At 35.7% G+C, this 20938-nt stretch overlaps 3 protein-coding genes across 7 annotated transcripts; 1 reads left to right on the top strand and 2 right to left on the bottom strand.

Moving 5' to 3' along the window:
- Positions 1-1188: 1188 nt before the first annotated feature.
- LOC120155262 (glucan endo-1,3-beta-glucosidase 11-like) lies at positions 1189-3795 on the top strand. The gene is made up of 4 exons (XM_039166836.1): positions 1189-1548; positions 1630-2723; positions 2875-3010; positions 3657-3795. The coding sequence occupies exons 1-3, from the start codon at positions 1497-1499 to the stop codon at positions 2938-2940; spliced, it is 1212 nt and encodes a 403-aa protein (XP_039022767.1). The 5' UTR covers positions 1189-1496; the 3' UTR covers positions 2941-3010; positions 3657-3795.
- Positions 3796-4030: 235 nt separating this feature from the next.
- On the bottom strand, positions 4031-10141 carry LOC120155261 (ubiquitin carboxyl-terminal hydrolase 9-like). Of its 2 annotated transcripts, none has more exons than XM_039166834.1 (13): positions 9907-10141; positions 9486-9746; positions 9037-9181; positions 8679-8738; positions 8478-8573; positions 8007-8397; positions 7790-7935; positions 7143-7313; positions 6384-6641; positions 6145-6293; positions 5075-5608; positions 4713-4983; positions 4031-4516 (listed from the first exon to the last, which is right to left on the bottom strand). In XM_039166834.1, exons 1-13 carry the CDS (start codon positions 10056-10058, stop codon positions 4352-4354), a joined length of 2799 nt encoding a protein of 932 aa, XP_039022765.1. In that variant the 5' UTR covers positions 10059-10141; the 3' UTR covers positions 4031-4351. The 2 variants fall into 2 exon arrangements, with proteins under 2 accessions (XP_039022765.1, XP_039022766.1); XM_039166835.1 differs by having other exon boundaries at positions 7164-7313; positions 9907-10058.
- Positions 10142-10681: 540 nt separating this feature from the next.
- On the bottom strand, positions 10682-16086 carry LOC120155140. 4 transcript variants are annotated; one of them, XM_039166712.1, is made up of 9 exons: positions 14918-16084; positions 14550-14704; positions 14328-14507; positions 12790-13920; positions 12520-12678; positions 12109-12415; positions 11919-11989; positions 11674-11796; positions 10682-11348 (listed from the first exon to the last, which is right to left on the bottom strand). In XM_039166712.1, the coding sequence occupies exons 1-9, from the start codon at positions 15756-15758 to the stop codon at positions 10998-11000; spliced, it is 3318 nt and encodes a 1105-aa protein (XP_039022643.1). In that variant the 5' UTR covers positions 15759-16084; the 3' UTR covers positions 10682-10997. The 4 variants fall into 4 exon arrangements, with proteins under 4 accessions (XP_039022643.1, XP_039022641.1, XP_039022642.1 ...); XM_039166713.1 differs by having other exon boundaries at positions 11015-11176; positions 11220-11348; positions 14328-14704; positions 14918-16086; XM_039166710.1 differs by having other exon boundaries at positions 14328-14704.
- Positions 16087-20938: the final 4852 nt, after the last annotated feature.

The raw sequence follows: 20938 nt of genomic DNA, 5'->3' as shown, positions 1-20938 counted from the left end.
CAGCAACAATTACGCTTCGATTTCAAAAATTCGTCCGTTCTATCTATTTTCAGAGGATATTTAGCTATGGTCTTTATATTTTCATCGGATATGTTATTTATATTTAATCGATACAACTACAAAAGTGTCGATACTTTTATGTCAGGTGTCGATACTTTCGATAAGATAATTACCTATTTCTTTGAAAGTATCGATAATTTATTACACGTACTTATTAAAGTATCGACACTTTCAATATATCCGGTAGCGATTTACCGGTTTTATCATTTCGATACCTATTTTGTCATTTTTTTACATGTTATATCGTTGTGAATCGATATTTTTTTTAAAGTATCGACACTTTATAGGCGTTAAAACTGCTTCTTTTTTAAATTCACAAAGTGTCAATACTTATATTACAGTATTACCACTTTCAATATATCCGGTAGTAATTTACCGGTTTTATCATTTCGATACCGGTTTTGTCATATTTTTACCTGTTATATCGTTGTGGATCGATACATTTTTATAAAGTATCGACACTTTATAGGCGCTAAAACTGATTCTCTTTTAAATTCACAAAGTGTCGATACTTATATTAAAGTATCGACACTTTCAATATATCCGGTAGTGCTTTACCGGTATTGTTTTTTCGTGACCGATTTTGTCATATTTTTACATGTTATATTGATATGGATCGATACATATTTTATTTGGATCGACACAAACGACAAGTTAAGTTTGCCGGTTGCCAAATATTTTATTATTTCTTAATGATTTAGACCTACTATATTATTATTACTCAACATTTCCGGTATTGCCAAACCGAATTTATTAAATATATTTTAATATATCCGGTAAAACTGTATATTAACCCGTCTTTCTTGAGACAACCAACGATTCGGTAATTGTTAGTTAATGAGTTAATAAACTAAACAAAAAGGTGGAAAAGGGGTCCCATGCAAAGATGATCGGAGACGTAACCTTTACCCAATCATACAAAAAAAAAATTATAAAAGAAAATATTCCATAAAACAACCATCGTTGGTTCATAAACAATCAATTAAAATGTTGAAACAAAAACCAAAAGAAATAAAAATCCATATAGCCACCGTCCAGAAGATCTGACGCAATGGTCAACCTTAATCGCCGCCTCTAAATAAATTTATATATCTGCCGATACCAGACAAGCGTAGCCAGAGAAGAGAAGAGAAGAGAAGAGGGGCATTAATCACCCGATTCTTAAACCCTCTTCTTTTTTTCTTTTTGCTAAACCCCAATTGCTTTCGACAACTGCCTGTCGACATAAAACACTTGCGAGCCTGCGCTCAATCATTGCTCTCTCATCAACTTTCCCACCAGCTCCACTACAGTTGTCGCTCTGATTTCTAAGCTTATAACCAAACAACGCACTTTCTTGTTTCATTGTCTTGTGTTGTGTCATCTTCAACGCTTTTGGCGACCAAACTTTTAATTGTCCATTCATAGCTTTTTGCTTTACTATCTGCTCTGTTCTCATGGAGTTTACTAAATTCTTCAACTTTGCTTCAGTTGTTCTTGTAATTTCAGGTACTGGGTTGGTTTTATCTACTTGGATTTTCAATTAGGTTGCATGGATATGGTAATTATTGGTTTGTTTGTTTTTTGCAGTTTATTTGTTGGCAGGTATGGTTAATTCGATTGGGATCAACTATGGACAAATAGCAGATAATCTTCCACCACCGGAAAACGTAGTGCCGCTGGTGAAATCCATCGGGGCCACCAAAGTTAAACTCTACGATGCGGATCCCAGAGTACTTAGCTCGTTCGCAAACACTGGCGTCGAATTCATCATCGGTTTAGGCAACGAGGATTTAGGGAGGATGCGAGATCCAAACAATGCCCAAGCTTGGGTTAAACAAAACGTGCAAGCTCATTTACCAGACACGAAAATCACCTGCATCTTTGTCGGCAACGAGATTCTCACTTTCAACGACGCTTCTCTCTCCGACAACCTTCTCCCGGCAATGCAAAGCGTTCACACGGCGCTGGTAAACCTCGGACTCGACAAACAAGTGACTGTCACCACCGCACATTCCTTAGCCATCCTTCAAACATCTTCCCCACCTTCAGCCGGAGCATTCCGTGAAGATCTCGTTGATATTTTAAGCCAAACTTTGAACTTTCATCAGAAAACAGGGTCACCTTTTCTGATTAATGCGTATCCGTTCTTTGCTTATAAGGGAAACCCAAAGCAAGTTTCGTTGGATTTTGTTCTATTTCAGCCAAACCAAGGGCTTATCGATCCGGCAACGAATTTGCACTACGACAACATGTTGTACGCTCAAATCGACGCCGTTTACTCAGCTTTAGCTTCGTTGGGTTACAAGAAACTACCGGTTCATATATCGGAAACTGGGTGGCCTTCAAAGGGAGACGAAGATGAAGCCGGAGCAACACCCGATAATGCTGAGAAATACAACGGGAATTTGATTAAATTGATGTCTAAAAACACAGGGTCGCCAATGAGACCGGATTCGGATCTTAATATTTATGTTTTTGCTTTGTTTAACGAGAATATGAAACCAGGACCTACTTCAGAGAGGAATTATGGGTTATTTAAGCCTGATGGAACGCCGGCCTATGCTCTTGGAGTTACTAATAGCAATGATTCGACCTCCGGTGGAAGTATTGGTAATGGGGTGACGACGCCTTTTTCTCCGACGAGTTCTTCCACTGGTTATTTGTCTATCTCTTCAGCGACGGTGAGTTGCTATTGGTAAAGTTGGGAGCTTTTCACGTTTTTACTGTTAAAAGTTCACACTTTTCATTGAATTCTCTTGAAAATAACATGCAGTTGAACGTGAGATTTACTATTCTGGTTTATTCTTCAATTTTTTGTTTGATTGATTGCAGGGAAGATATGAATTCGTCGGGCATGTGTTGATGGCGTCACTGTTGTTGACAAAAATATTGGTGTAGAGAATTTCAAACTTCAAAGCACTTTTTATCGGATATTGAGGAGGGATATCAACTTGGTTGTTAGAGAAAGGTAAAGTTCTTTTCTCTTTGCTTCTACGCTAACAGTGTTATAGGGACTACCACCAAACTTTTATCTACTCTGTCTCCCCGGATAATTGAAAGGTTAAAATACACAAATGGTCACTAATTTATATTAATTTTTACAATTATTACAAAATTTTATAAACTATTATGAAATGGTCCTCATCCTTAACAAAATTTATCATTATTTCATAACATGTAATGATCATTTTGTAATATTTTGATAAGTTCAATGATCATTTTATAACTTTTGAAACTCCAATGGTCATTTTAATATAATTTAGCCCTAATTAAAATTGCAAGTAAAGATATCAAAGGGGGAATATTTACTTCATTAATATGTAGTTTTTATGTTTTACCAGTAAATTAGATAGTATTATATAAATAATTAAGTTTACTAATGGTACACAAAAATATACATTATCACTACATCAAATTTTAATCTTGGAGAAAACATTTTTGAAACTAAAGTAGAGGGACTGAATTTCAAAAGTCTGAGAAAGTATTGAGGATTGAGACATGATTAGACCCTATCGTTTATGAACGCAATTGGATACGGTGGGCGGTGTACTGTTGTATTTGACAACACGATTTGAGTTGGCACTCAAGTTTGATTCTTTTTTCTTTCTTTGCAGAAAAGTTAGGTTTGGTGATTAAGGGGTGTTCAGTAGAGAGGGGCTGCATCTTATAATAGTTGCTAGTGTAGATGATGATTATTAATTTGTTGCATCTTATACAATTATTACTTCAGATTATGATTAGTAATCAATTTACCATCATTGCTTTTACTTTTATAATAAATTTATACGATATTCAATTTGAATTAATAGATTAATTAGTGAGATACTGATATTATAGAAAAAAGATTATAAGAATAAGATTCTAGATAACTCCACGCTTTTCTTCTATTTTACAAGTCAAAGTTCCCAGACACCACTCATTGCAATATTGTAAAGGGAACAGAGGATCTAACAAAATGCGAAACTTTCAAGATTTACATGCATCGTTAAACATTAATAAATATCGAATGGCCTTTGATGATTAATAACTTAATATTAGCAAGCAAACCTAGTGGTACTCTACCCAAAATTTCTTTCAGAGATTAATACAACTGATTGTAATATTCACTCCTAGCCTTTAAATTCCGTCGCTGTGAGTTGGTCCCGTGTGTTTGGTCACCGATGGCTCGCTCGGGTTTTGCTCAGATAAGTAAAACCATCGGTTCATCAAGAAGTATGATGGTGGCTATTGCAGGTGAGGCCGACTGCCTAACATCGAAAGGAGGCAGATCCATAAGCAATAGTATTGAAGAATGCCCTCATCGAGTGCCTTAAGAGACGGAATGACTTTGCGACGCTTCTCCTGCCTCCATCTTGGATTCAGTTCTTACCCTCTTATAGAACAATAGATAAGCAGCTGATGTCTTGATGTCAGGTTCATTGACGGCAGAAACATGACTATCATCAAAATGATACCATCTATTATCGTCAATCAACTGCAAAAGTGGAACATAAAGGTTCAAGTTAAAACACTAGATCATATCAAAGGCAATTCGAAACAACCATCAGCAATCCATGATATTGGAGATGATCAGTAGTTCCAAATTATGAGTAAGGTGTATCTATGGATATTCGGATATACAAATGTCATAAATCTGAATAAAACCCGAATCATGTAGATTTTCACTTTACCTTCGCATAAGCAGTGTAGTGTCCACCCCCTAGACCGCCATAATGGTTGCTGATGGCATATAGCTCATATATATAAGCTTGCCTGTCATTGCTCGTGACATATTTGCTCAAATCAAGATTGTGAACTGGGAAATTCACAAAAGTGTCTATCTTGTTTTTAAGGTATCTACCATAAGTGAAGCGTTTCAAGTGAAAAACAGTAACCTCTGGTAGCATCCATAAGTCCAGTTTTTTTATAGCTTGTCTGTGTTCCTTGCAACGAGGACAATACCTGCATGAATAATTCAAGACATAACATTACGCCGTCAATATTGCTTACAATAAAGTTAGAATCTGCATTTAAACATGTTTTAACCACTTACCACATGTCATCAGGCCCTAGAGGTTCTTCAGTCAAGAAAGCATCTAAACATGACGCTAGAGAGATGGCTTCTTGCCTGGTCTTCTTTGCTGCAAGTCTTGCTTTATGAACCTCTGGAATGTCCTTCAAGTAGGTGGCATCATATAACTCCTGTTCTTTGTCAGCCCAATCTAACACAACCCTTAAGATTTTCCCAGACTCAAACAGGGTATCCTTCTTAAAAGCTTTCAAGGTCGTAAACCTATCATCAGTCAAATGGAGTAGAAGTGATAAGTCTGTGCTTAATGTACCCTCGAGTTCTGCATTTTCAACTGAGACAGCATCAGAATGGCTGCATTTTTCATCAAGACCATCCGAGAGAAAACCATTTTCCTTGCTAACATGAGTCTTAGCTGAAGAAATTTTTATGAAAGGTGACAGTACTCTAGAAACAGCAGTTTCAATATCAGCTCCACTTGGTTGCTCTTCCGCCAAATAAGTAACCAGTGGAGTTCCATAAAGCTCAGTGACACTCTTATGATAATCTGCTTTGGATCTGGAAAGCCCAATATATTTGTTTCAAAATCTTAACCAAAGAAAAAGAGACAAAAAAGGCGAAAAAGACAGCTTATTAAACATATTCACATGACTTTCCCCCTTACTCAAAATACTTGAGCCAGAACATGAGGAAAATTTTCCACACCTCAGTGTATTAACAGATTGATATAAGACTATTTTCCCCGCCCCACCAAACCCTTATTCCAAAAATAAGAAGCCAAAGAAATCTGTTCTCAGTTCCTAGTGCACTGTAAAAATCATGAGTCCTTCCACAGATATATTTGAGCAAATTCATCCCACATGGTATGCACAATCAATGGATGAATTGTGTGGACACAGATGATTGCTAATTAAGAAATAATAATAATAATAACAAGAAGAGGAAGAAGAAGAAGAAGAAGAAGACAATTGCAATGATAGATGAAACTATGAACCCTTAATTGTCCAAAATATCTCAGATAGTAAATCAGATCAAAGGAAACAAATTGCTAGGGGAAAATCCCAATAACTAGAGAGACAAAAGAATGAACTTACTTTTCCTGCCATCGATGAAAAATTACTAGCTTAGTTTTCCCCATCGCATTCTTTTGAAACCGGAATGCCACAATATGTTCATCAACCTTTATCGAAGCCAATGGCTCCAAAGGCATCTCTAGATATCGGTAAATCTTGTTTTCATATACCTGATATTGAAGGTTTACTACTTAAGCCAATCAAGGTAATGTATAATTTAAACAGCTAAAAAATTATGAACCAATTCAAGATATGTTTACCTCTGCAAGCATCAGGTTTTCATCACTCTTCAGACCACATGCAGTACCTAATGCCAAAAGGAGATCTTTACAGAAGCCATTTTTCAGCACAGAGACTGTAAATGGCATTGGTAGACGACTTCCATCACCATAAAACACTATCACTGTCATTGTCCTAGTGATAGTTGAAGGTAGTGGCAATGATAGATACATGAAGGGGTCAAAGGTGATAGAAATCTTGCTGCAAACTGGGCAAACCAGTGTAGATTTATATTGACCCTGAGAGACAAGAGCATTATTAACAATATTCCAATTGTTAGTAACAAAAGGGAAAACCAGCCCAATTTCCCTGCTCAGAAACTATAAGTCATGATGCAAGATGAATGAAAACAATTACATATTACATAAGCAAGGGAAATATTAAACATGAAACCACAAAAGCACTAGACACCTAAAGTCTGGCCTAATATTAAAGAATTGAAAAACTTATATAATGAAAAATATAAAAAAGGCACTTCTAATATTTTTTTCCATAAAAAACTGTAATTGGTCATAAAACTGGCCTAATATTAAAGAATTGAAAAACTTATATAATGAAAAATATAAAAAAGGCACTTCTAATATTTTTTTCCATAAAAAACTGTAATTGGTCATAAAACTGCTTAAATTTCACCGACAACAAATCTAAAATAGTAATTGTATTTCCCAACATAACTTTAAAGAAGACCTTTGTATGCAACTCTAAATCAAAACATTCAGTCAAAATATAAAATATCTCACTTGGCAAACATCCACAATTACCGAGTCATTTCGGGCCTTGTGATTTTTCCAACACTCAGCAGCAACTTCCTCATCAGGACAACCATCAGAATCCTTCATTTCAATATAAGGTTTTTGTTTGACCCGATTTAAGTCTTCATGCAACCCATCCAGTAAGAAAGCCAGAAGTTCCTAAAGGAAAAATGTTCCACCGTTAAAGAAAGCATAAATATGATAGAACTGAATAGATGCAACCCTGAAAAATTATATCTATACTCTATAGATACCATTCAAACAACATTGTAAGTTGCTTTTAGTATAATGCAAAAGATCCATACTCCATACCTAAGCCTTGGAATAATTAGAAGTCAAAGATTAAGACGTAGGATCCTTCAAGAATTCATTACCCTAAGCCTAAACCCTAATCTAATCTGTGCTTAACTTCTCATTTTTCTTCTTTTTTCTTATTATGCACCATTCTTTTACCAAAAGGACAAAGAGACCGAGTCAGAATGCTCCAAGTCATGTCAGACAAGTATTTCGTTACCATACTGGTGTCGTTTCAATGTAATAAAGGTGGTGAACATACTCTAATATCCAACTACTTTATACTACTAAATTCCCAGCAATGAAGAATAAATACTATTCATACACAAGAAAATACTTACTTGAGAATCGTGCTGGTTGTAACCACTAAATTGGGGTGCAAACCGAGAAAGTTTTCCCTTAAATACACGTGGAGCTATAGCAGTTTGCCCTGAGGACCATAATTTTCGTAACAAGTCACCGAATGCAAGAGCAAGCTCTCCCTGAACAAGTAAACTTATTGTTAGAGATTTTGTGGAGTGGTCAACAAGAGACATCAAAATTATCCAACTGAATAAATTCCCAGGGGATTTTGTGTGTTGATCTCAGCACTGTAATCTTTTAAGAAATACTCAACAAGAGGGGGAGTGTGCACTAAACATTGAAGAGCACTATTCATAAAACAGGTATTTCCTAGGTTCTGCAATCCAGCCAACCCCCCCTTCTCTCCTTTTCTAGAAGAGTTATACGCATCCAAACCATCATCCATATCTGTCAATCCAGAGCTTAAGGAACTTCCTGGATACAGATTTGTTGCGTAACCTGAAGAGTGCCCATTGGACAATGTTGACCCACCAGCAATTGTCATGGGTGATCTTGAAGGTTCCAAAGAAACCAAAGCTAGTTCATTTCCTGTAGAATCCATGCCAAGTCCAGAAGAATGACGCCCATCAACTTGCTCCAGAAGGATCTGTGATGTTTCAGCAAACATAAAGGTAAATCGAGACCAATTAGAAATGGGAACAAGAAGGACAACAAAAATATCCTCACATCTTGGTCCATCTGTAAATTGGATTCCTCCACGCTTTTGGCTGAAACAGACAACTGTGCATACTTTCTCTTGTTGAAGTAATCCCAAAGGCGAGTCTAGCAATATAACCAAACATGTAATTCATGTAAACTTATAGAAAAAAATTATTCTGTAGTGTTTATATTAAGAATACATGATTTGAAAGAAAACTATATGCTCACCTTATCCTGCTTTATTCCTTTAAGTGCACAGACCTTCTGGAAAAGCTCAGTTACAGAAGCCTAAACATGACATCCAACCAAAGGAGTTTAGAATCTGCTTGGTCAAACTAAAATAAAATTGCATGATTTCAAGGACACAAAAAAGTAAGACTTCAGAAACCAAAGGCTTTTCCAGATCACTTTAACAATTGGTTTGAAATGGAACTATTTCGAGTTTAGTCTTGGGTTTTAAAACTTACAATTAAAAGACATCAAAACTAAAACTTGTTTAAACAAATTACTTCATTCCATTTGGCTGGCCTGACGAATATTACAAACAAACGGGCAAATCCTCAATCCATGCAAATAAAAGCTGTACCTTTCTGCTTATCCATATAGTTGACTGACTTTCATCCCTGGAATCTATCAACTTAAGACAAAGAGGGTAAACCTCCACATCAAACTTTCGATGGAGAACACCCTGCAAAATCATCTTTCTCGGCAATGCTGGCCCTCCTTGATACCTATTTATGAAAATCGAAAGCAAATTTTAGAAGATATATTCCCAAATAAGTACAGCAAAGATAGGTACATTCAGGTGTATGACATAGAATTAAGTATATAATCTTTGCATGTGTATCCATTTCAATTAAGATGAATAAGCATCGAATTATTACCATTTAAAAGGACTTATAACTCTCTCAAAGGCTTTCAACTATAGATCTTCAAGTTCTTTAGTAACTTGAAAATTATGAGCAAAGGCAAAGCATGTATGTCTATAGGCATGCTAGATATCAATGCAAAAAATTGTAAGAGGTGAAGCATTACCATTCATGAAGCTTTTCCCAAACTCCTTGGGGTACCAAAACATAATCCTGCCCTTCCATTAACATTCTCCGAAGCTGAATCTCATTTTCCTTGCAATCGGTATCATTTCCGTTCTCAACAATGTTAGAGTTGTCAATAGGACCCGGTCTTTCTGCCACGACAGAAAAAGCTCCATTGATATGCCGAGAATCAGAAGATTGGTTCCCAATCAAATTTTCATCAGCGTCTATTCCAACATACCTCTCCCACCTTCGAAACCAGCTGTTAAGGAAAATAAAAAGTACCGTTCATACAATTAATTAATATAAAATGCTTAGAATTAGGCAATTAAGTTAAATAAAAAAATCAAATGCACTTCTTCAAGATCCAGAAAGAAACCAGGGAAAAAAAAAGATAAGGTTGAAATTCGTTTAAAACAGACCTGCTGGAAATTACGAAATACAAGTTGCCTTGTTTCAAATTACGTTCAGATTCGTTTTTTAAATCAGTAATGATCGTTTTTTCTTCTTCGGGCGTGCACGGCAAGCAACTTGTCCCGTTCTCCATCATGAAACCCGAATCCGGAATGGTCATGAACGATGAATAACCATCCCAAACATCAGCCAAATCACAAATTCTATTCAAAGAAAAAAAATCATTAAAAATGAATATTGGGGAGAACCCTAAACAGATCGGGAGAGGGGGTTGGCGGAGGAAAAGAAATTGGACAAACCCAACTTAAGCTTACCGTTCTTTCAACGACCTTGTCTTTTCCTGACTCACTCACTCTTTTATAGGCTTCAAAACAAACAATAAAACGGGAAATTACCCTAATCATAATAGATTCCAAGCCAAAAAAAATTATTTTTTTTTCTCGGTTGTTTTATTCTCCTGTTCAGATTTTGATACGATTTAAGTTTAATTATATTTTAACAAAATAAAGAAAACAGGTTTCTTTAAAGTAATAATAATCCAGTTGTATGGAAAAAAAGTCTACTAATATTCACTCACAAATGTACAACACAAATCGTTCTAAATTAATTGTGACAGAATTCTAAAAAATCAGAAGTACAACGAGAAAAAAAATAATAATTCAGTTGTTAATTACAGAAAAAGATAATTATTTCCCTTTTCACGTCATCTATAATTTTGATAAATAAAAATTACACGCTCACTTCCTTTTCTCCATTTTACTTGTAATTAATTTTGAATTAATCTACAAAAAAATATCATCAAGACTGTATTAGACCATAAAAATATCCGTTGATGTACAGTACTAGTAGTAGAATTACATTTCAATCATACAGACCAACAGGCAGTTACAATTACAAGCCATAGTGAATCGTTGATCTGGCACGAACCCGTTGCCGCACAAAAAGCGATCATTGAATAAAAATACAATACAGAATCATCTCAAAGGATCGGCAGATGGGATACGAGAAACAGAAGAGCACAGTGTCCAAATGTTAAAACTCGAGGCCGTTTCTTCATCTCCAGAAATCAGTTGAAAATCATAACTCTATTCGGTTGAAGTTACATGGACCCTGTTTCATATGAACTTGTTGAGGCCTCGCTTCCCACCGGGCAAGCTCCACTTCCTTGGATATCATCCTCGCTGAACATGCTCTCCTCGCTTGAATTGGAGAAGGGTCCAGCATCATCATCACTGAAATCTACTTTCCTTCTCCTTTGGACATCTTTTATTCCTCTTCCTTGCAAAGCCAGCCGCCTGCGCTTCCTGGCTTTCCTTTTGCCCTTGGGAAACTCTTCTTTCTGTGACTCGAGGCACTTGCTTTCTACCTCCTTCATACTTCTTCCCTTGCTGAATTCGTTATCATCTGAATCTTCAGCATCAGGCTTGCGCCTTTTCTTACTTGAATTAGTCTGGTACACCATAACGTAATTTGGATCTTTAATTAAAGATCAACTATAAGAAAATTCTTTAAAGAACATTACAGTTCACATTGACAGTTCAAACTTTCCAAAAGGCTGGCACTGGCATATATTTTCTATCCTTTTTCTTCAGAACATTTCAGATTTTCATGGGCTAAACCAAAAGGAGAAAGCAAGGAGAATCAACAAGGACAAGATTGCAAGAAATGAGGCAAATTATGATTATTAATCACAAAGTACACACCCCTTATTTCCTCAGGTTAACAGTGGACAAACAAAATAATAAAAGATACTAAGCTGTAACTTATGTGCATACCTTAGGACCACGATCAACTAACTGAGCCCATTCTTGTCGATTTCTTAGGCAATCAAGGACGGCTTGAGAATGACTAGAATATGCATATCGTTCTCCATTATGCTTCCTCAAGCTAGGCCAGTGCTGGGACAGTAGCAGAAAAGAAAGAATAAGAAACAAATTTCCCCCAAGAACTATCAGAAGTAAAAAAACGGAAGAAGGCACATGACAGACAGTAGGCACTTCGCCTGACAGAAGCAACATACCGGCAGTACTGCATTACAAAGTTCATCATATGTCATTCGCCTGCCTTTGCTCATAATGTCATTTATCAAGCCTGGAAATATAAAGGAAGAATATTGTAGATGCTTAACCAGAGAGTAAGCAAATAAACATGAGATTGATCCCAATTCATGAAAATTTTGGCAAATTATACTTCCTCGGAGAGATAGTTACCAGGTAAAGTACGAGGTACCGAACCACGAACTGTGCCTCCATCATCATCAGAGAAATTTCTGGGTGAACTACGTACAAATGGCAAATTTTGTTCATTAGCTTCAGTTGAAGAAGGACCACTGTTTGAGGTTGTGGTGGGTGTGGGATGTACATTCTTGTCATTCCTTTTAGCAGAAAAATCCATGGCAGAACCAAGATCTTGTTTCTGATCATGTGAAGATCGTACTTTATCAGTCCTTTCATGATCGAGCTCACGAGATCCACGGGACCCATCTTTAGATGCATCCTTGTTTTTTCTTCTAGGGACCTAGAAGAACCATTCTTGTCAAAACTTCTTACCAATGCAACCATCACTTAAAAAGGAACTGTAAGTAGGATAAAAAATATCATATAAGGAGGTGCACTTATTACCAAACTGTAATCCTTTCCGCCTGAGCTAGATGCACGCTTCATTAGCATGCTTGTTGCAGTTGCAGATGCCAGCTGAGGAAAACTACCAGTCTGCCGCACACGTGGAACACGAGGGACTCTCGGAGAACTATTAAGTTCTTGATGCAAAAGCAAAGCAAGCTGAAATTGAAAGGGAAACTTTTCGTCAAAGGAAGGTCCTAAAAATTCATTAAAAAATTCGAAAGAGAAGGTATAAACTATCTTATTAAAATATAGCACTTGATCCCACACCTCTTCATCACTCAGTGTAGAGGAATTTGATGTTGCAAAAGGATGTCCTGATGATGCATGAGTAACCTTAGATGTTATCTGGGTACTTGACTGGCTGAACTTTTCACCTTTCTGTGGTAAACCAGAAACCGATGTCTTATTTTGTTGAATGTACGTGGCAGACTGACTTTGCAGTGAACCAGTAGACTCACCAGTGACTGAGGCAACTGAAGTATTCTGCACAAAAGATGCCTTTAAAGATGAGGAAGGCACAGAATCTTTAGATTCAGATATGGTTCTTTTCAAAATGGAAGCATTTGAAGTCCTGCTTTGGTGGTGTGAGACTTTCGAAGTAGAACCAGAAGAGGATTTTGTACGCTCTTTTACTACCTTATGTGATAACTCAAGTCTGTCTTCATCCCTAGGCACATCATCTGTAGCATGATCTTTCTTAATGATGTTATTGTCAGGCATTACTAGTTGCTTTGTGTTATTCTGAGTATCAATTGGTTTAGAGCCATCTGGAATAGACAATATGGGGATTATGGCAGCAGATGATGTGGAAGATGACTTTCCAACACATTCTACCATTTCACGTTGGTTAGACTGTTCTTCAGAGGTTAGAACGTTTATACATGCTTTAGGCTCTTCAGCAGATCTAGGAATATGGTTGGATTCTGAAGACCTTTTCTTCACAGACTCAGAAACTTCTGAACCCTCCAAATCATATTTTAGCAAAGAACAATCGCCAGACAACTCATTTGCTTTATCAGAATGACAATTAGCAACAATTTCTGACTCATAGACCTTTGCCTTACTGTGAGACGATTGTGAATGGCCTCTAACCCTGTCATTCATCTGGGATGTTTCTGATGTCTGATGGAAAGACATCTCAGTATCTTTAGTATCATCAGGATTAGAACGTTTATCAATTAAGAAAACTTTAGAATAGTCATCATTCACTTTTCTTTTCGCCTCAATCTCAGATTTATCAAAACTGTGAGACATGCCTCTGTTAGAATCTTTAAGAATATAATTACCCTGAACCCTCAGGGCAGTACTGGCCAAAACATCAACCTGATGTTCCCGAGGACTTCTTGTAGAACCTTCTAATACACCACCATTTACTTTGTTAATTGCCATTCTATCACCCTGTTGCAAGAATACAAAAGGTTACATAAAATGCAAAGTCAAACCAAAAGCATACCATAAATTCTTGTCAAATAGCCCTCTACTATTTTACACAGAAAAGCACATGGAGTATTTGCATGCAAACTACACGTAATGTGAGTTATGAAAGCCCTGACAACGTCATCACAGAATTGATTTTGATTTTACGTAAACTGACAAAACAAGTACAGATTTGCTTCTATGAAATAAAAGATGGCAGATGGTGGAGGCAGTGATAGTGCCGGTGACACCAACTAATAGCACTATTTTTCTTCTCCCATATACTTTTTTTAATAAAATAATATCCATCGGTTATTACATTAGACAAAAACAAAAATAAACAAAATTGTATTCATGATACCAATGAATGGAAGACATAACAAAGATACCTCTTCTTTAGCAGGAGTTATCCCAGTATATTTGTGCGCTAATGGCAACTGAACAAGATCTTTAGTTTTTGGAGTGCCTGTCATAGCTGTGGGAAATTGATCATCAGCCTTCTCCTCCTTCCCATTGTCTCTAATTGAATTGTGTATAGACAAGACAGAAGATGAGACCTCTAAAGCATGCTCCGTTCCCGATGAGTTGTTCTTAGGCCTTTCCACTGCAGGGTTTAGTGCAAGATTACCATCGGATGTTGGTTCTTGAAGCACATTGTCCTTAAAATTTTTGTTCTTTCCACTCTGAACATCAGTTGTGTAAGACTTTGGAATTCTGTCTTCATAAAATTCCAATTGTTTTGCATCACAGCTGGGTCTAAACACTATTAATAAGAATGCAAAAAAAAGGAACCTGGAGTCAACATGCAGATGCCAACTCTGGTAAAGATGAGGCTCACCGTTACCATTCCTTCCATGTTATGAAACAAGTATTATTGAAGAAATAACTAAATTTCTCATGATTAAAAAATAGAAACATTAATCTCTCCATATGCACATATTATACAGCATTAAATTAATTGCAGAGTAAGTTAAATAACCTTTTGTATGGGGCTGTTCAGCTCTCTTCTTCTCGCACGCCTCTTTCTCAGCAGAACTTCTAGCCTTCTTCCTTGTACTCCTATCTTTGGACAACCCATTCTCATCTTTCTTCTGCTTACTGGAGGGTACCATAACAGGCTGAAGAACACCCCTATCCGTCCTTACTCCATTCTGCCAACGTTTTCCATCCACATCTTCATGCTCACTCTTCTTCCCTTCATTTAAAGCATCCTTCTTGGGATACATCGGAGCAGAAAACACCCTCTCCTTGGACAACGAAAACAGAACACCAGCACCATTATCAGCCAGATTCCCACTCTCAATCTCATTTTGACTACCAGTTCTGTTATCTTCTTTCTTATCATCCCAACAAGGGAATTCCCTATACTGGAAACTGAACTTCTTAGGCACATACCCAGTACACTTCCATAAATCCGGCGTAAAAACCCCAGACAGTCCTCTAAATAAACCAGGATCCCCTCCTGGAACCCCTTGAACATGAACACGTTCTTCCATGGGGATATCAGTCCAAAGCCTAAAGGGCCGCCGTGTAGAACTACTCTCTATCCTAACCGTTTTCGTTGGCAGTTCAACCAACAACTGTGCCACCTCCGTCTCCTCACTGTAGTTACGGTTGCTTTTATTCTTGCACTTATCACAGGCAAACAGCTCTTCTCCCTTGGTGTAACGCGAGCAGCGTGTGTGGACCCAAACGCCGCACTCATCGCACTTCACCATCTCTTCACCATCGTCAAAATTGACACCGCAGATGCAATCCACGGTCCATGAACCATCTCCCCAGTCGTCATGGGGTTCAGCCCGATGCGTTCGGCCTTTCATATTTGTTATCCTAAACCCTAATTAGAAAAAAAATCAAAAAGTCCTAACCTAAAAGTTCCTAAATTCCTGTCCTAACCACCCCAATTCACATTGAACGAAAACTGTTGGGCTAATTTAACATCATTTTCCTATCATTTTTGCCGAAATTGAGTTAAAATTGAGGAACGAGTACCTTGAAACATTAAAACCGTCTGTTGATGCGATGATTCGATACTTTCTCGGCGTTCGCAGGGGTAAACGGCAATTGCTTGTTCCTTCCTTGTGCAGGGTTGGACCGGAACTAAAAGGGTATGAAATAAGAAAAAACTACAACTATGAATTGTTTTGGCGTCCGCCTCTAACTTTCTCTTTCTTTTCTCTTCTGCTTGGCTTCAAAATATCCAAGCCCTTTTTCCATTAGTGGTCCAAGCCCATCCACCCACAACCCAGCGATTTCGTCACCGAAATTATATTATACGGTAAACCAGTAATTAGGGCATTTGAAAATATTTGATTTGATTTATTCATAACAAGATTCTTAACCTTGAGGTCGTGGGAGGCATTTCATAATTTGAAGGTCTCTCACGGAAGATGCTTTCAACCTGGCGTTGGGGGCAGCCTACTATCTTACCTCCCCTTATCCCATTACATATGGGAATAAGAATCATCTAATTTTTTTATTTATTCACGAAAATTCAAAAATATAATTTGATAATATAAGTTAAAAAGTAAAAATATATTATAATAAAAAAAATTATTAAGAGTATAACTTTTTAGGCTAGATAGAATAACATTTTCGATTATAAGCCCTAAACATCGTAATGTAATTTTTCAATTGCAAATGAAAATATTACAAATTTTTATAACATTTTAGATCGAAAATCGTCTTAAATTAATCTTAAATTAGGTTGTCACACAGTATAACTACTTATGTATTCGACTCATCAATCCATAAAATAAATAAATATATTTAAAGAATAAATACATAAATATTATAGATCGAATATTCAACATTAAATAGTATGAGTATACAAATCGGTCGAATTAGATCATAACATTTGTTTAAATGGATATATGATGTAGTCTAATATTAATTTTTTTCCTTTTTTTTAACAATTACTAGTTAGGGAAATAGTGAATGGGAATATTGTTCCTAGTAGGTACTATACTAGCAATCAGGGGAGAGGAGATGTGTCAAGTGAGAGCTTTTAACCATTTGCTCTATAGGTTGTTAATTTCTAAAATTATTATTTGTGAAACAAATAATGTTTCGAACATCATATTTGAAAAATCATACTCACTCTATTAAAAAAAGTTATGCTCATAAATAGTTAAGGCAACATTTGATCGGTATGGAAATAGTTTTCAATAATCTATAGAGTAGGTGGTTAAAAGCTCTGTTAACACCTCATCTCTCCATAGATTATGATTTCAATACTTATTAAGAGTAAAATTCTTCTTCCCCATCCCTTAAGTAGAAATTGTTCAAAAAAATTGTTTTTAAATTATGTGATTTAGATTTTTAAATTTTATGTTTGAGGTTATGCATTTTGACTTTTAAGTTTTATAATTGTCTATGTGTTATTAATATTTATTTATGTGAATATCTATCTATCTTTATTTATAAGATAAGATTTTGATGTACAATATCATTAGATCTCTAATGTACATTAGTATTAGAGTTGTTTATTACATCTATTACTTATGACTATAAATATAGAGGTTAGAGAAAACATTGTACATAACTCATATTGTGATAATAATACAGTTCTCTCTACATATTTTTATATCTATTTTTTCTTGTTTTTCTTATTTTATAACACTATATTAATTTTTTATAAATTATATGGTTTGTAAAAAAATACATAAATTTATCTCATATATTGACTGCCGGAGGTCTTCCACGGAAGCTGCTCTCAACCTGGCAGTGGGGGCAGCCTACTACCCTACCACCTCCTCACCCCATTACATATGGGAATAGGATCAGCTAATTTTATCTCATATACTTGATATTTAAATATCCAATTTTTTTAGTTTGAGATATTGTTCGCTTTTTTAACTATGCAAAAATACTCGAGTAGTTAAAGTTGTGAGTATTTGATTATGAACACTCTTATTTGTGATCATGTAATTATGAGTAAATTTTATTTACACTGTAAATATTTACGAAACCGCTTATAACCTTTTCTCTCGATAGCAGGTATACTGTTTAGGGGTTAGGGGTGGGTTTTGCTAGTTTTGCGTTGGAAATTGCTTGTTTTGAGATAGATTGACGGGGTTAGAGATGGACATTGTTGATTGGAAGAGTTTGTTCTCAGGGGTGAAGGAACAATCTCTTATTTTTTTCCCTCTGTCGTTCACTAAGGGTTCTCTGACTGTGATTCTACCTAGCGATGTATTTTATGAGGGAGTTTCTTAATAGAGACACTTGCTAGTGAGGCAATTTATAGGTTCTACTCCTAATTTTGGATTTATGCAGAAAATTGTGAAGATAATGTGGAGGAAGACCTCGATGGTGAAGGAAAGTTTAGTTGGCCCTAACTTGTATGCGAATAAGTTATCTAGGGATTGGGTTCTTAAAAATAGTCCCTGGCATTTTCAACAGAAGTAGTTGGTCTTGAGAAAATAGGAGCCTAATTTTCAAATGCTTGATTTCGATTTGATGAAGATACCGATCTGGGTTCAGTTGTTCCATGTCCAGTTGGAATTGTGCTAAAAAAAGGTTGAGATATATTTCGTGTGCTTTGAGGAAACCATTGTATATGGATTATTTTACTACAGTGAAAGAATGTTTGGAATATACTAAGGTGTGTATTGAGGTTGAGGCTTGTGCTCGGCTGCTTAAAACTATTGTTGCTCAAATACGAGATGGTTTTACTAGTACGATTAAGGTAATGGTTCCATGGCTCCCCTCTTATTGTTCTAAATGTAAGAAGTTTAGTCATTCGGATAAGCTTTGTATTGAGGAGGATAAGAGGGGAAAAAGAATTGAGAGTGAAGAATGGTTCTGATCCTAATAAAGTTACACAGAATGTAACGTCCTAAATATCGGGCTGATGACTAAAGTGTAAGATTTTAAAATTTCATGATCAATTTAGATAACTTGAAAAGTTTAGGGATTTAATTAGAAATTATTGGTGTAGGTTGATTAGCAATAATTGAAAGATGGAAGGGTATAGTGGTCATTAAACAAGGAAATGAATTAAAAATTAATTAGTAGTGTATTATAAACACGTGGAGAAGAAGAAAAATGAAATATAGAGTTTTCTCATCTTCATCTTTTCTTCCTCCTCTTTACCGTAAGTTCATACCTAAGGTGAGTTTGTCTCAAGTTGATTATTCCTTTCATTTTTAAGTTAGTTCTTGGTCTTTGGGTGTTAAATAGGTTTAAAGAAAGCTTAAGGAAAGCTTAAGATTGATTACAGTTATGAAATAGTAAATTAAAGACGAACTTGTAAAAAAAGGTTTTTGAGTGACTTGATCAGAAATGATTAGTAATTGAATTTGGAAGTTAAATTTGACTTGTCGCCAGTTAGAATAAGAAGTTTAAGCTGTTGGAAAAGAATTTGGTACATGTTGATAAATTGGTATAATTTTTTATTTCAAGTGATCATGTGGGATCTTGGATGTTTAAGTGTGTGTAAGTAATATAAGTTGGTTTTTATAAGAGTATTCGAGTTTAAAGGCCTAAAAGGAGAGTAAAGTGAGAAATTTAGCTGAGTTTTGGTAAATTTCAGGTTGAAATTAGTAAGTTCTAGGCAAGGGGTATTGGTACTGGATGAACAGTACCGATACTTCAAAGTAAAAATAGGTGAAAACTGGGTTTGGGTATCGATACTGGAAGAACAGTATCGATACCATAGATGAAATAGTATGAATCAGAAGAACAATATCGATGCCAAAGGAGTAGCATCGATACGAACGATATCGATACTAATGGATAAGTATCGATACCATTTTTAGAGATGAAATTCCAGAATGTAGAATGGGTATCGATACTGAAGTATAATATTGACACCATAGTGAGGAAGTATCGGTATTGGGCCTGGGGTACCGATACTATTCAGAATGAAATTGTGAATTAAGTGTTTCTTTTAGCTTAAGTTATTGATGATTGATTAATAGTGATTCGGATTATGATATTCATATCGATCGTATATTTGTGTAGATATCAATCAAAAGTAAGTTCTAGACGAATCGACGATATAAGATCGACGAAGAGAGAGATAAGAGTTTTTCTTTGACTAAGTGAGGCTAAGGTGAGTGAATACTACTATATATATTGTCTTATGGAAAGAAGACTTGCAATGAGTATATTTATGATAATTGATTAAAAAACAATGTTTGAAAGTTTATGAAATGATATGATTATATGTTTACATGAATATAAGCACAGTTTTGATTTGTTTACTATGTGAACATGCATTGTTTATATTTTATACTATGTGACATGATCTATGTAATTACATAAAAATGTGATATAATCTATGTGATATTGAATTATGTGATTATATGAAAATGTGATATAAGTTATGTGAATGATCTATGTGATTATTTGTCTATATGATATAAGCTATGTGAAATGGTATAAATGATAAAGCCCAGAAGTATGTGATGTGAGAGCTAAAGGTATAATTGGCATGCTAAGAGTCGAGGGTTCTACGCGGTCCTTCGGGACAATTCTACGTGGTCCTTCGCGACATTTCTATGAAGTCCTTCGGGATATTTGTATGTGGTCCTTTGGGACATTTCTACGTGACACTTTGGTGCATATTCTACACAGTACTTCGGTGCAATTTATATGAGCAGTGGTGAATGCATTAGTGCACAACCTCAATGCACTCATATACCTTAAGTTCTCAATGATATACATTGGGCTATTAAAAGAATAACATAAATGACAGTGCATGATGTTATATGTTCTTGTTTGGTGAAATGTATGAGGGTTTATGTACCCTATGATGTTTATAAAAGTTAAATATATGTGTAACACCCCAACCCGTATCTGAATCAGATACGAATCCGAGATGTCACATTGATTTTTTCAAATCGTTTACTTTTAAAAGATAGTTGAAAATTTAAAACTTTTATTAATATCAAACTGGTAGAACCCTTAATTAAAAATAATTAACAAGTTCAAACTCAATTTGAAAATAAAACTTAATAATTTACATAAATTTAATAAGTATGTTTACAAAATC

Source organism: Hibiscus syriacus, unplaced genomic scaffold (genome assembly GCF_006381635.1).
Source record: "Hibiscus syriacus cultivar Baekdansim isolate YM2019G1 unplaced genomic scaffold, ASM638163v2 tig00111166_pilon, whole genome shotgun sequence".
Lineage (NCBI taxonomy): Eukaryota > Viridiplantae > Streptophyta > Magnoliopsida > Malvales > Malvaceae > Hibiscus > Hibiscus syriacus.
This window is presented reverse-complemented; position numbering and strand designations above follow the sequence as displayed.

What these genes read in the sequence shown, in the direction of transcription:
- LOC120155140 (XM_039166710.1), bottom strand. Translation starts at nt 15,758, where the DNA reads ATGAAAGGCCGAACGCATCGGGCTGAACCCCATGACGACTGGGGAGAT. An exon ending in GCGGAAAGGATTACAGTTTG is followed by an intron (nt 12,416 to 12,519) that starts GTAATAAGTGCA and finishes TGGTTCTTCTAG; the next exon opens with GTCCCTAGAAGAAAAAACAA. An exon ending in TTTGTAATGCAGTACTGCCG is followed by an intron (nt 11,797 to 11,918) that starts GTATGTTGCTTC and finishes CTACTGTCCCAG; the next exon opens with CACTGGCCTAGCTTGAGGAA.
- LOC120155262 (XM_039166836.1), top strand. Translation starts at nt 1,497, where the DNA reads ATGGAGTTTACTAAATTCTTCAACTTTGCTTCAGTTGTTCTTGTAATT. An exon ending in AGTTGTTCTTGTAATTTCAG is followed by an intron (nt 1,549 to 1,629) that starts GTACTGGGTTGG and finishes TGTTTTTTGCAG; the next exon opens with TTTATTTGTTGGCAGGTATG. An exon ending in TGTCTATCTCTTCAGCGACG is followed by an intron (nt 2,724 to 2,874) that starts GTGAGTTGCTAT and finishes GATTGATTGCAG; the next exon opens with GGAAGATATGAATTCGTCGG.
- LOC120155261 (XM_039166834.1), bottom strand. Translation starts at nt 10,058, where the DNA reads ATGACCATTCCGGATTCGGGTTTCATGATGGAGAACGGGACAAGTTGC. An exon ending in CTATATGGATAAGCAGAAAG is followed by an intron (nt 8,739 to 9,036) that starts GTACAGCTTTTA and finishes TGTCATGTTTAG; the next exon opens with GCTTCTGTAACTGAGCTTTT. An exon ending in TTTCATCGATGGCAGGAAAA is followed by an intron (nt 5,609 to 6,144) that starts GTAAGTTCATTC and finishes TGGGCTTTCCAG; the next exon opens with ATCCAAAGCAGATTATCATA.